The sequence below is a fragment of the Falco rusticolus genome, chromosome 16, assembly GCF_015220075.1.
Source record: "Falco rusticolus isolate bFalRus1 chromosome 16, bFalRus1.pri, whole genome shotgun sequence".
Lineage (NCBI taxonomy): Eukaryota > Metazoa > Chordata > Aves > Falconiformes > Falconidae > Falco > Falco rusticolus.
In genome coordinates, this window is record NC_051202.1 from 3,972,237 (window position 1) to 3,988,215 (window position 15,979).

At 58.7% G+C, this 15,979-nt stretch overlaps 1 protein-coding gene across 1 annotated transcript; it reads right to left on the minus strand.

The window, feature by feature from the left end:
• Positions 1-382: 382 nt before the first annotated feature.
• ADAMTS15 (ADAM metallopeptidase with thrombospondin type 1 motif 15) lies at positions 383-10,358 on the minus strand. The gene is made up of 8 exons (XM_037410093.1): positions 9,313-10,358; positions 4,814-4,946; positions 3,992-4,159; positions 3,270-3,553; positions 2,766-2,943; positions 2,465-2,646; positions 1,658-1,833; positions 383-1,245 (listed from the first exon to the last, which is right to left on the minus strand). The coding sequence occupies exons 1-8, from the start codon at positions 10,240-10,242 to the stop codon at positions 465-467; spliced, it is 2,832 nt and encodes a 943-aa protein (XP_037265990.1). The 5' UTR covers positions 10,243-10,358; the 3' UTR covers positions 383-464.
• Positions 10,359-15,979: the final 5,621 nt, after the last annotated feature.

Here is a 15,979-nt window from a genome sequence, read left to right on the forward strand (position 1 = left end):
GTGTTGGGGGAGTCCGGGGAGGGGGGAGGTAGGCTTGGCCCTGGGAAGACAGGGGAGGCTTCGACTGTGCACTTTAGGGGTGTATCCCTGCCTGTACTCGGATCCATCCCGGGCAGTGACTCTCCTTGTTTCCATCCTCGTTTTCCCCACCCCCCCCAACTCCCAGTCTCCGCCGGTGGGTTTCTGCGTCATTCGGCGGCTTCGAGGTAGATGTTCGTTCCCGCTCTGTCTCAGAGTGACCTGGTCGGTAAAAGCCCTCTCTCCCAGGCGCGTGGGCTGTCCGTGCTCTGTCCCACACCCAGGTTCCTTTTTGTTCCCCCCAAATTTTTTCCTGATTCCCCCCACCCCCACCCCATTTGCTATGTGCTATGGACATCTCCCCCTCTCCCAACCCCTGGCTGCTGCTCAGCCGCATCCAGCCAGAGTAACACCATGCCCTTCCTCACAAACACCCCTTGACCTGCTCAGCATGGCCTCAAGGTGCAAAAATCCAGCTCCTGTGGCTTCCTCCGAAAATTGCAACTCTCCCTGGGCAGCAGGTGCCCGGTTGGGACCGAGCACTTCAGCGCCCGTCTCTTGAAACCCCGACCGCAGCTCTTGGAGCAGGGAGACCAAGGTCCAGCTTCCCACACCGGGCAGGGCTCCCCACACAGCCGGACATCAGCCGGCCGCTGTGCTGCATCGCATTCAGCGGCCGGTTGGCCGTAGGAGTCGCGACAAGCCACCGAACGCTTCTGCAAGCCATCGCCGCAGGTGACGGAGCAAGCCTCCCAGCCACCCGCCGCCCACTTGTAGGAGGGACGTTTGTAGCTCGGTCTCCCACCGTCCAAGCGGTTGGACAGGCTGAGGACGCTGTTGTTGAGGTCTGGGGAGGTCTTGCCCTCCTTCTTGTAGGAGGACTTGTCCTCCTTGCTCTCCTTGGGGAGGTAGAAGGAGTAGCGTACCCGAGGAGGGGTCATCTTCCCCACGGAGAGCACCTCCAAAGTCAGGGGTTCCTGGATGGGCTTGAAAGCTTGGAGGCTCTCGACAGCCGTGCCGGTGCCGCTGTACCGCAGGACGCTGCCCTTCACCATCAGGTCCCTCTCCACGGCCGAGACGATGAAGTGGCCGTTCAGCAGGTACTTGCCCTGCCCGTTCTTCAGCGCCAGGTAGTTGTCGTCACTGATCAGCCCTTTGTAGCCTCGCTGCCTGATGTCGATGTTGGAGGCGCCCGCGGGGATGACCACCACGAAGTTGTAGCCGTGCCTGGAAGTGAAAAGCAGGTAGGGCAGGCCATCAGGCAGGGGAGCATCCCGTTACGGCATGCCCCTGCCCCGAAACTCTGCAGCTACAGCTCGGAGATCTTCCCACCCCTACAATTATCTCCTCCTTCCTTCGAAGATCATTTTGAATCTCCTCCCTCAACAGAGTTTCACCTAGGCTGAGGTCACCCAGATACGGGAAGATGCTGAAACTCCTCTGGCTCAACAGCATGGACCTACCAGAGGTAACTCCATCAGCAGAAACCGACAGCATGTTAAATGTGTCCTGCTCCTTCATCACTAGCACCAGGACATTTTGCTCAGGACCCCAGGCACCATCTCCAGGACCTTCCCGCATCCGCCCCAAAAAGCAGAGCTGGGAGAGGGGAAAGCGCACGTGGTCACCTAGCACTTACATGGGTTTGGTGAACAAGCCTGAGACCTTCTTGCAGCTCTTGTTGTCTCCTCCGCAGACGCTGCATTTATCAAACTTCTTCTTGGAGCCCAGCTTCCCGTCGCAGCCCGCTTTGATGCATTTGCCCTGGACGCAGACCGAGGTGGAGTCTGGGGAGCAAGGGGTGCCATCTACAACCTGTACAAGGGTGAGCAAAACAAGCTGCTGCATCTTCCTCTGCCACCCCACAGAGCCCCGCAGCTGCGGCCATCCAAGGTGGGGCTACCTGAATCCAGCCAGCCAGCCCTGAGGAGATGCTAGCGGGCACCGTGTCGCCCTTCGCTCATGCTCTGCTTTGCAGCTGGGAATTTTAAGGTTTCTGAGAATTGTTAGGTGGGACTACATCCCTTTCTGGCCCTTTTGATTGCATCGGTGCAAAGGGAACAGGCTGCGATGGAGACACAGATAACACCACCCTGCTCCGTCCCTTGTCTGGCATGCACATCGCTTCCCCGGCACTGTCGTTATCATCCTCTATTTCAGGATCATGAACATATCCCAGAGGCACCTTTCCAAACCCAGAGGAAGACCCTCCATGGACCAACTTCAGCCCTGAAATAAATAAGCTAATACATCCAGGCTGTTCCATACCAGCCTGGTGGATTCCCATCCTCTACAACCTCCTGTTCCATACCAGCCTGGTGAATTCCCATCCTCTACAACCTCGTCTAACACCAGCTGCCCACCAGACAGGGAAAATTCTTGCATTCCCAGGCATGCTGGAGTCATCCTACAGCTGAGATGCTGACCCTGAGGATCTCCCACCCACCTTGGGTGCCAGCACGTAGAAGTAGCCGGTGCCATTAGCCCGACAGATGAGCTTGCATTTATCCCGGGGCGAGACGCCGGAGTATTTGGGGACCCAGGAGACAGAGGCGGTGAGGCGGTTGGTGCTGTGGCTGTAGCCGTTGAAAGCCTCGCACTGCTCCTCACGGAAGCTCTTCCCTGGCACTGGAAAAAATGGGAATGTGCATGGGATCAAGGACCAGCCTGGACCTTCGGCTCCAGTTTTATGGGGTTTTTATACGTCATGCACCCAACCACAAGCGAACTGAGCTCCAGCCCCTTACCTGCAGCAGGGCAGGGGTCCAGGTTGCAGGAGCGGTACTTGACGCGGATGCCCTCGCAGTAGGAACCCCCGTTGGCAGGTACTGGGTCGGTGCACTCCCGCTTGGCCAGCTGCACCCCACCGCCGCACGTCCGCGAGCACTGCCCATAGGGCGCCCACTTTGCCCAGCCACCGTCCACCTGTGGGGATGCAGGGGATGAGATGCTGCATCCCCATCACCACCGGCTCCACCCCAAGCAGGGCTCTCCAGCCTCAGAGCCATCCCTTTGTAAGCAAGACCTCTACCAGCTGCTCCCCAACCTGCCTGGGGCTGGATGGAGCGGTACAGCACCATCCCTCCCTGAGAAATAAGCAATACCCAAGGGTCCTCCACCTCTTTTCACATCCGTGTCTCCCCGCCAGCTCCCCAGCACCAGGAGGAGAGGGATTGCTCAGCCAGCACCCAACACAAAAGCTCAGGGTGACCCCACGGGATGTTTTTGAGGTTCACGGCGCAGGTACTCACCCTGTACTTACTGATGTTATGCCTCTCAACACAGGCACCCTTCAGGCAGAAGCGCCCCTCGCCACAGCCCGTGCCATCCGCCCAGGGGAAGTGCCGGGTCTGGCAGACGATCTGCCCGCGCGCCTTGCCCGTGCACCAGAGCTTGGCACAGTACTGCATGTACGGGCAGGGCTTGGAGCCCACGCCAAAGGCCAGCTCGCACTGCTGGTTCAGGCTGTAGCTCGTCCCCGGTAAGTCTTCGGGCAGCGGGATGGGTTTGGCAGGCTGGTCCAGCAAGCAGTCTCCTGCAGAAGTGGGGATGGAGGGGTCTACTGGGTCCTTGGGGGGTTCTACAGACCAGTGTGGGGTGGGAGAGCATTGCTGCGGGGAGGTGAGGGGTGGCCGCCGGTAATTTGGACAAAGCTGTCCCAGCCACGCGCTGCCAGCGGGACCAGGATGCCCTGGAGGTCAGCTGTATCCCAGACCCAAGAGACTCCATCTCTTAGTAACCACCAGCAGCTTCAGGGCAGGCATCACTGCTGGGGTCACCTCGGCACCGAGGAAGCCTGGCCGTTGCAGAAATGCTGCCAAACTCCTGGTTTCCTTCTAACTTTGTTTGCAGAGTGAGGAGAAGAGTCACTCTACATCCCATCAGCCTCTCCCAGTAACCAACCGCAGGGATGGATCCTGCTCCCACAGGGCAGGGACACAGGTAAGGGGGCACGGGGTGCAGGAGGGCTCACCGTGGCCACTGTCTAGGAAGTCAGTGATGATGGCAGCGCTGCAGGCTGACCAGGGGTTGGCACGGTCGATCTGGATGAGGGTGGGGGACATCATGTGGTTGGTCTTCAGCCGGCCGAAGACCTCCTCGCAGGCCTTCACGTTGTCATGGGGCATGTTGAAGACGTGGCCTGAGGGGGTTTAAAGGAGGGCAGCATGAATAACCCTGCTTGACATGCAGAGCAGGGCCTCACAGATTCTTGAAATGGGGAAACTGAGGCACAGAACAGGGCAGACCACTGCAAGGATTGCAATGGCTGCGGGCAGCCCAGGAGACATCTGGGGAAGGATGATGCTCGTGCACACCCTGGCTCTGCCTGCACGACTGGCACACATGAGCCACCCTGCCAGCAGCATCCCTGAGCCAGCAAGATTTCCGGCACTGTCCCGGCTGCTTTGTGCACGTGGAAAGCACATGGAAGGGCAAGGGAAGATGCAAAGAGAAGGAGACTTCAGCACTCTCCCCGCTCCCTCCTCCTCCTCCTCCTCCCCACCGAGCAGGGCAAGTGTCTCCAGAGGTAGGTGTGCCCTCTGCCTGTTATTTCAGGACTCCTGAATCCTGGATACCCAGCCGAGGTAGCAATCACAACAGCAAACTCTTTTGCTTTCTCAGCAGCTCTTTCCCACCCAGCTCAGGGGGGGTCTCATATGCCCCAAGGTGGAGTTTCCCCATCACTGGATACCGGTTATTGTCTGATCTTCCGGAGGCCAAAACCAGGGTTATTTTGAACCTCGTCAGCTCCTGGCATTTCTCCCGAGAGGAAGAGGAGAGCAGGGAGCCTTACCCAGCTCGTGGGCGGTGGTGAAAGCCGAGGGCAGCCCGTCGTCCTCTATGACGGAGCAGCTGCGCTTGGGGTCACACATGGTGCCTACATCCGCCATCCCCAGCGTGTCGCAGGTGGTGGCACCACACAGGTCCTGCAAGGCACGGAGGCAGCGGGTTAGTCCTGGGGCCAGCATGGGCGTCACCATTCCTCATCCCCACACCATTCCCGGTACCCCACAGGGAGCTGATCCCCAGCCTGCTGGGGGGAGCAGCCCGAAGGGATGGGGACCACATCAGGCTGCAGGGGTAGGAGACCTCAATCCTGACCCAGACCAGGCTGCAACCCTGTGTTTGCCTTTAACCCTGGCACTGGGGATGCTTTTTGTGCATAGCATCCTCCCACGCCTTCAGTGACAGCTTTTCCCACCCAAACGGCTCCTCCAGCCAGGGTGGAATTGGTTTCGGCACGGAGGAGTCAGTCTGGCTCCCATTTTCATCGTGAGCTCAAGGACCGGACCCAGGCGGGTGGATGGGAACATACCTGGACTCGGGGTCACAGCTGACCCCTTTTTCTCAGCTTCTCCCTAGGAAGAAGCAGCCCCTGGGCTGGTCCAGAGATTCCCAAAGCTAAGGGAAGTGCTCCTGCCTCTCCAAGCCACTTTGCAGCCACTCCTCAAGGAGCAACGAAGCCCAGCTGATTGAAGGAGGAACCAGACCAGCCCCCCCACCCCCGACTCAAGAATGGCCGGACCCCATGCAGTTGCTGCCAGGATAGAGGATGGGAAAGGTCTCATCATAGGTGAATCTGCCCTTCTTTGGGATCTCAAGGGGCTTGTGCAACTAAAAAGTCCATTTGAAGATGTGCTGCTGCTGCAGCCTGGCAATAGCCTTGTCCTTGGATGCCCCTTTCCCATGCTGGGGTCTGTCGGTGGCTTGGGAGGGCTGGAGCATCGTCCCCATCCCTTGGTGCTGTCCCAGCTGGGCTGGGAGCTGCCGGGGAGGCTGTGCAGGAGGCAGGGAGCTGCTTTCCACATGAAAAGAAAACGTAAGGGACTTGCCGGGCGCTCCCATACTATAAATAAGTGTGATTCATACTCAGCGCTTGCCCAGCCAAAGCGCCTGGGTTGCTCGAAATCTCGCATGAGCTGCTCTGCCAACATTTCCAGCAAGGTTTCCAAGCTGAAGGCATTCCCGCGCAGGCAGGTTCAGCCGTGGGTAACTAACAGTCCTGATGACTTCAGAGAGCCCCAGCCAAGGCTGAGATGGCTTTACCAGGAGACCTGTGGCTACAGTCTGGAGGCACAGAGCAGACCACGATCTCTGGAGAGGTGAGGTGAAGAAACGCCTGGGTCCGGGCCGGCTATTGCAGCTGGTGGAAAACCCCATCATACAGCCAGGTTCAGCTCTCGCTCCGCAACAGTTTTCCCTGTCAGCTGGGACCTCGCTGCATCCGTGATCCCACTGTGTATCACTGCCGGCAGGAACAAGCAGATGGCAGCCCCGCATCCCTGGTGGCACACCACCAGCACTGAGCACGGGGTGACCAGGTGGGGCTAGCAAGCCCAGGCACAGGGTCCCCTGTCCCAAAAAGCCAGTGCCATTGCCATGCTAAGCTCACCCAGGGGTGCAGCTTGCCCAGTGCCCCCTGCCTACGCTCTTCCCTGAGGCAGTCCCACAGCTGGAGATTTGGGGGGTGAAGATGGGACACAGGGGGATGACACAACATCACAGGGAAGAGGCGGCCGCTCCTGGCTCCCCACTCACTGCTCTTTGAAGAGTCGCTGTTTCCTTGCTGGCACAGCGAGCTTTTGGCTCCCAGCCCAACACCTGCACTGACACACTGACCCACTTCTGGCTCTTGAACCTTGCCTGCCGGCTGCGGGGATGCATCAACGAGTGCCTCTTAACGGGGTTTTCCCAACCCCCTCAGCCACAGCCTCCCAGGGACAGCCCACTTTGAGAGGCTGGGCGGCATCTCTGCACTCTAACGAGGGGTCCCGACTCCCCCAAAACACCTCCTCCAGCCTTGCTGGGGGTCCAGCCTGCGCAGGAGGGGAGGTGATGCAAGGATGGAGTTACAGAGGGGAGGAGAGAGAAAGACAAGCGGTTTAAGGTGGGAAAGCAGCATGCAAAGGGCCAGCTCTGCCTCTGCAGGATGTGCTCGCCATCACTGGTACCCCCCACTGCCAGCCGATACAGGGAGGATGCCCCAAGGGGTTACAGGCGACCTGCTCCATGCACCATCAGGACTCTCCTGCCAGCCTGACCTTCATCTGTGGGTACTTCCATCCCCTGGTGAACTTCTCAAGATGTTCTGTAGGTCGGTTGGCAGGGAATCCTTGTGGCTAGTGCATTAATTTCCCTGCTCAGCGAGCAGGTCATAAGCACTCTCCCTACCATGGGGGTTTCTGACGTGCGTCCAAAGCAGCCCCAAAAAAGCTGAGCCTTGAGCTACAGAGCTCCAAATTCCCCCACAGCATCTGCTGCATGTTAGGCTGCAGCCAGATGTTCCTCAGTGCGACATCCCTTTGATTTTACAGTGGGCCAAAGATGTTCAGCAAACCTGTGCTGGTGGGATGGCAAGGTCCAGGGTGGGTGGGAAGCATGGCTGAGCCCTTTCCCATGTGCATGACGCTGTTTCCAAGAGGCAGGAGTGCAGCTGAAGGCTGGATGTTCTGCAGGACCCTCCAACAAGCACCGGCTCAGGTAGGAAGGTGAAGGTCCCACGGCCACAGTTGCTGGCAGATCTGCGCCCACCGACTGAGTGGGACCGAGCTCCCCAAAGGCAAATCCACGGTCCAGCGTGACCGACATCAGGAAAGAGCAAAACCGAGTGGGAGAGGACAGTCCCATTCATCAGCAACTCGTTGACACAACTGGCAACTGCCTATCAACTGGGCTCGAGATGAAATTTAAGTTGGGGGCTTATGTAACAGCTTTTTGGCAGGGAGATAAGCTTCGGGGTGTCAGGGGACCACAGATGGATACACTCAAGGAAGGCAGATGTCTCCTCCATCGTGTGCCTTTGCACCAAGCTTGCTTTGGGATTTCAGGAATGGATGGTTTAGCAATGTGTAAGAAATGCAGCTCAGCCGTGATCTGCAGCTTTCAAATCGCTGGGAGCGAACCCGTCCCACGTGTGGCTCCAGTGACCTCACCAGGTTTCCATCCGAGATGGAGCTGGCTCGTCCCCACAGGGGTGTCAGCAGGTGTCCTCCTCTTCACAGCCACCCTGCACAGGCAGGAGCTGCTCCAGCAGGCTGGGGTTCAACCCTGCCTCTGCTCCAGCGGGATTTACAGCCGGCTGGAGGACATGGTCCCTGCCCAGGGCAGGGGGACAAGCAGGACTGGCAGGATGAGGTCTCACATGTCCTGCACAGCATCATTCCTGCTCCAGGCCATCGTCAGCCCGCGCTGACCCCAGGCTAGGGGCAGCTGAGCACTGTACCCTTCCCACCCACAAGTGCTTGACCTGGAAAGACGTTTTGGGAATGGTCTCCTGCTGTTGAGGGGAGTTCCCGACCTGTCCCAGAGCCAAAAACAACTGGGCAGGGATGGGGAAGGAGAAAACACAAGTCACTCTTGCTTGGCCAAGCCTGCTGCGGCCAGGGGAGATAGTGGCCATCCCCTTCAAGCTGGGCTTATCCTTCCCCCCCCCCCCCCAGTGATTTGGGGGTGCAGGTGGCAACACCCCTTAGCCTGGCACCGCACCAGTGTCAGCGCTGTGGCGGGGAGAGGAGCAGCCCCCGGAGGAGGCACTGGGAGGGGTCTTGCTGCTTCGGTGTCCCCCAGTTCACAGGGGTGGGAGGACGGCGAGCTCACTCATCACCCTGCATCCCACGTTGCCTGCGGAGCCCTAGTGAAACGCAGCCCGGCAAAGCCCCTTTCCACCAGCCCACGGCAGCTGTGAGGAAGACTCTTGCCTCTTCCTCCCCCCCACAAAGTGCTGGCCGTATTTCTGGTGCTTTTCTTCCAGCCCTGAGCTGGGTCTGCGCGGAGCAGCCAGCATGCGGAGGAGAGGTCCAGGTTCTCAGGAGGACTTCGCGCATGAGTCAGAGGAAGCAGGGAGAGGGTTTGGTTTTTTTTTTCTTGGCAGGTGCCACCATCAGTTCTTCCCAGCTGGAGAGGGGGAAGTGGGGCCACGCTCCTCCTTTTCTGGGCTCAGACCCCGCGTTTCGGGGTGGTGGCTGCTGAGGCTCCTGCCAGGAGGCAGGGGATGGAAGGGGGGTTTCTGCCCCTGCGGGCAACCTGCCTTTGTGCACCTCCTGGCCTCGCTCACCCCAGCAGGGCTTTCTCCGGGCTGCTGGCCAAAACCTGCCCAGAGGAGAGCAAGGGCTGGCTCAAGCAGGCTGGCTCCCCACCTCGCTCCCCCCACCCCCGCACCTGAGGGTGGAGGGTCCCTTGGGAAAAGGGGGATCAGCCACAAGTGCAATGGTGCACAGGTGGCAGGAGGTTAGCAGGGTGCAGGGCTCCTTGAGATGGGGGACGGCTCTGCGGGGTCATCCCCCCTGCACCCACCTGCTTGGTGAAGAGGATGGCGGTGTCCCAGTACTCGGGGTGCTTGTCGCTGACCTTGTTCCACTTCTTCTGCCAGGCGCAGAAGTTGCGGAGGGTGAGGGCGGCGTTGCTGGTGACCTTGGGCCCCTTGTCATCCTGCCCGATGAGGAGGAACTTGACCACGGAGATCTGGATGGGGTTGCGGATGCTGGGGTGCTTGTAGAGGCGGGCGGCCGTGGCCATCAGGGTGAGCAGGTAGTGCTGCAGGTCATCGCCGTGGAACTTCACCATCGACTCGTCCGCCACCACCAAGGTCTCCACGTAACGGGGGACAGAGGCAAAGCGCTTGGCTCGACCCCCTTTCCCCCCCCCGCGCCCCTGGTACTTGTACAGCGCCTGCAGCACGCCGGGGGTCAGCCCAGAGCCCACGGCGCAGCGGGATGCTCCGGCCCCGACGGGGCGGCCGGGGCTGCGGCGCTGCAGGCGGTGGGCTCCCCCGGCCGCCCCCCCCGCCAGCGGGCTGATGAGATACTCGGCCCCCCGGTAGCCGAAAGCCCCCCGGAGCCCCCCGCAAAGGCTGAGGGCGGCGAAAGACTCCCGGTCGGCGTTGACATCCCCCGAATAGAAGCAGTGGCGGAGGCCGGGGAGGGGGCTGGCGGCGCCCGGCGCGACCCCCAGGTAGTGGGCGGCGAAGGCGGGCGCGATGAAGTGGGCGTCGGGGGAGAGGTGGAGGTAAAAGTCCTCCCCGAAGGCCGAGAGCTGGAAGACCACCGCCCGCCCTCCCCGGGGGGGCTCGGCGGGGCCCCGCCTGAAGTAAGAGCGGCCGTTGATGTCGGGGTCCAGGCGGAGCGGGGTGACCACCGCGGTGTCGGCCGGGTCCCCCCCCGAGGGCAGGCTCAGCCCCGGGGCGCCCAGCAGCAGCAGCGGCAGCAGCGGCAGCAGCGGCAGCATCGTCCCGGCGCGCTCAGGCCGGCGGCATCGGGCTCCGGGGGAGGCGGGAGAACGCGGGACCCGGCCCCCCCCTTCCTCTCTCCTTCCTCCTCCTCCCGCTGCTGCGGGTCCCGACGCCGGGGAGAGGGGGGGGGCGGGGCGGGGGGAGCGGAGCGGAGCGGCCGCGCCAGCCCCTGCCCCGCCGCTACCTGCCTTGCGGGGCGCCCGGGCTTATATGGGGCGGCAGCGGGGCGGGGGCGCGGGGCGCGGCTTGGCCCCGCCGCAGCCACTCGGGGCCGGGGGGACGGCGGAGCGGGCGGGAGGGGCGCCGAGCGGCGGGGCGGGGGCGCGGGGGGCGGGGGGGGGAGGGTGGGATGCGGGGGGGGAGGGTGGGATGCGGTGGGATGGGATGCGGTGGGATGGGGATGCGGGGGGGATACGGTGAGATGCGGTGGGATGGGATGCGGTGGGATGGGGATGCGGGGGGGATACGGTGAGATGCGGTGGGATGGGGATGCGGTGGGATGCGGTGGGTTGGGGATGCGGTGGGATGGGATGCGGGGGGATGCGGTGGGATGAGATGCGGTGGGATGGGGATGCGGATGGGGATAGGGTGAGGTGCGGTGGGATGGGATGCGGGGGGATGCGGGGGAGATACGGTGAGATGCGGTGGGATGGGGATGCGGTGAGATGGGGATGCGGATGGGGATAGCGTAAGGTGCGGTGTGATGGGATGCAGTGGGGTGCAGTGGGATGCAGGTGGGGATGGGGATGGGGTGGATGTGCAGTGGGATGCAGTTGGATGCAGAAGGGGTTGGGGTGGGTGTGGTGGGATGCTGTGGGATGGGATGCAGTGGGATCTAGATAGGGATGGGGTCAGGGTGGAATGGGGTGGGATGCGGTGGAATGGGATGCAGTGGGATGGGAATGGAGAACAGGGATGGAGGTGTGTTGGAATTGGATGTAGTGGGATGGGGGTAGGATGGGGATGGGATGAGGCGAGATAGGATGTGGTGGAATGGGGATGGGGATAGAATGGGGGTAGGAATCAAATGGGGTGGGGACAGAGTGGGATGGGGTGGGGTGGGATGAGAGGGAATGGGGTGGGTTAGAACGGGGTTGGACTCTCTTCACTTGTCTTCTCGCAGTGGGGAGAGGGACCCTGCAGACCCCCAGGGATGCTCCCTCCTGCCACTTCCTGGTCATGCTGGGTCCTGCCTGAAGCAAAGGGGCAGGATGAAGCTCTGTGGCCCCCAGGGTCGGGGTCTGGTTGGGCAGGGGTGTGCGATGAAGCTGAAAGACCCTCCGCTCCACACTGGTATTGGCAGCTGAGGTTTTAGCTCTCAGACTTCTTCAGGAAGATATTAATATGTTTTTCACAACCTGGGTGAGTCTAGCGCTGAGATCTGGGCTCCTTCAGACCCGCCACCCCAGCAAAATGCCACCCCAGCAGCCCCACATTCTGGGCCTCCAAACCAGGGGTATCCAGTGCTCTCATCCCTAGGGGAACGGCCTGCGGTGCATCCCTCCCTCCGCTCCCCCAGCCCCACTCAGTGACTCCAACCGAGGGGTAAAGGAGCCATTTCCCCTTCTGAGAAAATGCTCAGCCTCCCTGCATGCCCAGGGCCACCAAAAGGAGCACTCGCCGAGCGTTAATACCCGTAATGTCCTCTCCTTTGCGGCCCCAGGACACACCACATGGAGTATATGGGAATTTCCCCATGCCCGCCAAACCCAGTGATCATCAGGATGGTGTTTGGGACCAGGGAGGATGCTGGGGCAGCTGATGCTATTGGGAGGTAAGAAGATCATCACGGCTGGGAATTTTTTGGAGCAGGACAGCAAAAAGGAGGGCAGCAAAGAGTTCTCGGTGACCACCTGTGGCTGAGGAACAGATTTATTGATGGCAATAAGCACCCCGACATCGGGACAGGCTGCACAGGGAGGTGCCCAATGGGTCTTTCCCCCCTGCAGCAGCTGTTTCCACGCAAGCTGGTTTTGTGCCCAGAGGGAAGGATGGACATTTCTGTAATACTCCCAAGCTACAAGCAGACATCCAAGTCATGCACGCCCTCATAGCCCACGCTCCTTTCCAGCACTCCGGGTTGATTTAAGGATAAAATTAAGGCCTTCTCATCGTCAGGCTGGTTTTGATGTGATTTCAAGCTTCAAGAAAGGCTGCAAGCACAGCTGAAGAATTTGTGCATACGTGAAATATAAGCCAAGGCTGTTGCTTAAGACGCAGAGCCCACAGCCTGCAGCCTGGCTCGTTTCGATGCCAGCGCTTCCCCATGCTGTGGTTTGCTCAGTCGTGTGCCTTGCAGCTGAACTTGTGACCCAAAATCATCAGCTGACTGCACTGGGCTCCATGAATCAGGGATTTTGTTTGCTGGCCAAAGTGCAATGTGTACATGGATGTCGGTAGGACCACAAAAAGAAAAACGGGCAGTGCAGGGAGTGGAGGTGCAAGAGGAAGAGGACACAACCTTGAGCATCTCCAGGTGCCAGGAGGGGATGTCTCCTTCCCACAGCACTGCCCTGTTCAACAGGACAAGTTTATTCTGGAGACCACAGCAGCATCCAGGGTGGCACATGGTCCCAGAGGTGCCACCTTACAGTGGCAGCACCCAGCTCTGGGCTGAGCACATGGCTCCTGGGGACATTTTGGGAATGAAGCTTATTTGTGAAGCTGTGTCAGAGTCAGTTCCTGAGCGGGACATTGTGCTTCCTCCTGCCCCCACCTCCACTGTTTGCTCTTTGTGGCTTTGTGTTTAAAGACAGTAAAATCTCATTCCTTTCAGGTGCAATGGGTGGACAGCAACACTTGCATCATCTCTGATGGTGTCTGGTGGGGAAAGGCACAGCAGAAAACCCCACAGGCTGGGACATACACTGCAAGGAGCTCAGGGGTCTGTGCCCTACAGAGATATGGATGAAGAGCAGCTGGGAAAGGGAGCAGAAAGGTCCCTACGTGCACTGTGAGAGCACCTTGGCTCCAGGTACCCCAGCCTAGAGCTCATCATGCCAGGGTTGGTCATTGCTGTCCCAGGAGCTCCAGCCCCTCCATCCGGTAGATCTTCTCCAGTAGCGGAGGATGAGTCAAACAGAAGTGTCCGGACTTTACCTCCAGCCTGGAGAACATCTGATTGCCTCCTGATGGGGAAAGGCAGGCAGAAAATGCGAGTGTTTTGGCTCTGTCTGAGCTGCAAACTGCTCCGTCCCGTCAGACACTGGGTTTTAGCTGGACTCGCTCTGTCCCGTGATGTTAATGGCGTGCCAGCATCCTTGGGGGTGACGTGAAGGGATGGATCAGCTGGCTGCTCTCCCACAGCCTCCCTTGTCCTCTCTCTCTCTGGACAGGTGGGAATCACCTACCCAAAGACAGAGCTCGGTTTCCAAGCTGGATTGTCTGCTGCCTGCGGTGAGTAGAAAAGCTGCTGAGAAGATGGAGCAGATACTGCCCTTAGGCCTCACCCTTCACAAGCAGCTCCGAGGGCTGCTGGCATGTCTCAGAGCACTCCAGAGAAGAAGGGAGGCGTATTTTTATTTTATTTGTTTGTTTTTCCCTCTAGCTCAATGTGATTTTCCCAGTCCCTGTCACTAGAGAGGACCCAGACAGAGCCCTTGAGCAGTCCCAGGGTTGCAGTATCTGCTCGGGGCGCTTCTATCTCCGCAACACATCTGTCTGGAAGCGGGGTGGGTGAAGGGGAATATCTCTGTTATGTCTCCTGCCAAGGCGAGGGGGCAGATTACAGCGATCAGCCACAACGGGAGGGTGAGGACAAGCTCCCTGCTTTGGGGGACCTCCCAGCAGCTGCCTGCACCCCACAGCCCCTTACATCTGAATGAAGGAGCCAGCCCAAGACAACCCCTTGGTCTCACTCTGTGTGTCTTTCCAGGTGCTTGGGGCTGACCCTGGCTGCTCTTCAACCCCTGGAGTTTGCCTGGGTTTAATGGTAATGGGCCGGATATATGTGGCCTAAGGAATGCACATGATAAGTAGGGAACAGGGATGGAAAATGCCTTTGGACCTCACCGAACAGCTACAGATAATGAGGTGCATTAAGGTATACAAGGTAAATCAAATTTTTGCCTAGAAACCACTGTAAGGTAGAAAACTAACTCACCCTGGCCTAATCCATAACTCGTCCTGATCCTGAAATATCAGTGAGCTTCGAATATATGAGCTGGTCCACAGTGTAGACCCTCCTTCTCCCCACTTTCCTCCTGTTTCATCCGAAGCGCCTCCGGGAAGTGACGACAAGTTATTTTCTTTCCTTTTTCCATCACTGTTGTGATGCCAAGGGCGTGAATTTAGGAATAAAGAAAAAGTGGTGGTGTGGGGGGGAAATCCCCCAAACCTTGCGTATCACCTGGCTGTTCCATTTCAAGAAAGAAATAGTTTGAAATAGCCCATCTGAGAACTCTAGGCAGAAGGTAGAGTGGAAAGGTTGTAGGCAGGGAAAACCTGGAATTGTGAGCCGGTCGCTTGTCCTGGGCTGGAAGGCTGGCAGGTCGAGGGGCTGGGCTCTCACCCAAACGCTCTCCCACATGGGTAGGAAGGAGGATCCTCTCCAGGGGCTGAAGATGAGTCAAAGTGAGCTGTTAGGCGGCTTTCCAGGAAAGGAAGACTTGGAGAAGAAAATCTGGCTGGATCTAGAAAGGGTCATGGAAGGAGAGATGTGCAACCTGAGCACGTGGAGGTCTTAGTCACCTAAAACCTGCCCCATCCTTGGTCCAGGAAGACGCTGAGTTTAATCAGATTTATTCTGGCTGGGATGATAGCAACTGGAGATGGGCAGCCATGGGTTCCCCATGCAGCCTGTGCCGTTCTACGCAACAGGGATGGCAGCAGCACTGTACCCGCCCTGTGGGAGAAGAGGATCTGGGCTTTAAACACCTTCAAGCACACACCTACAACAACAACCTACTTGCAACACAACCAAAATCAAATCGGCCCTCTCCCCCCATGCACGGGTGGGGAATCTCTGTGCCTTGGCTCACTGCTCCTGCAGCAGGAGCATCTCTGCTGCCTTCTCGCGTGGTCCCGTCACGTCACATCTGGCAGAGCTTCGACATGGGACAGAAAAAAATCATAAAGCTCAGTTTTGCCAGATTTCCAGCCAGTATTGCAGGTCCTGGGGTGGCTGATAGTTCATATACCCAGAAAGCATCCAAAATTCCCCTCTTTCTTCACCCCCCTTGGTATTTAAGGCTGTTTTCTGTTTAACAGAAGATAGAGGTTTTTCCAAGGTCTTTTAAACCAGTGAGTGGAAATTTAGAGGAGCTAGATGTGGTCCCACACAGCCCAAAAAATGGTATCACACATTTCTTATCACTCATACACACACCTCCAGTCCGAAGATTTATGGCCCAGGGCTACACAGCTCTGTGTTGCACCCGCCTGCCTGAGGCAGGGTCCATCCTTGATTAATTAGCTGTATGCGATGTTCATGTGAGAAATACATAAACCAAAGATGCAGAAAGACCCAAGCTTGCAGAAGGGTGAAGCTGCGGATCTGGGTAAGCCTGAAAGGTTCTCAATATTATGTACATCTGGAATAAACCTGGGGTGCTGGAGATCTACAAGCCAGCTGCCAAAGATGCTCATCACTCAGGGAAACCATTATGGAGTTCATTCATTTTCCTCAGCCCATAAACTATGCGAGTGTGGGATAGGGAGGAGGGGGAGATTCAGATGTGGGATTGGGGTGGGGTTTTTTTCTTTTTTTTTTTCTAGAGAATAGTATTTTTCACT

Excerpts from the sequence above, each read along its gene's own strand:
- ADAMTS15 (XM_037410093.1), bottom strand. The coding sequence starts at position 10,242 with ATGCTGCCGCTGCTGCCGCTGCTGCCGCTGCTGCTGCTGGGCGCCCCG. Across the intron at positions 2,944-3,269 it reads ATAACATCAGTAAGTACAGG|GTGGACGGTGGCTGGGCAAA; the intron begins GTGAGTACCTGC and ends GCATCCCCACAG. Across the intron at positions 2,647-2,765 it reads GGACCCCTGCCCTGCTGCAG|TGCCAGGGAAGAGCTTCCGT; the intron begins GTAAGGGGCTGG and ends CATTTTTTCCAG.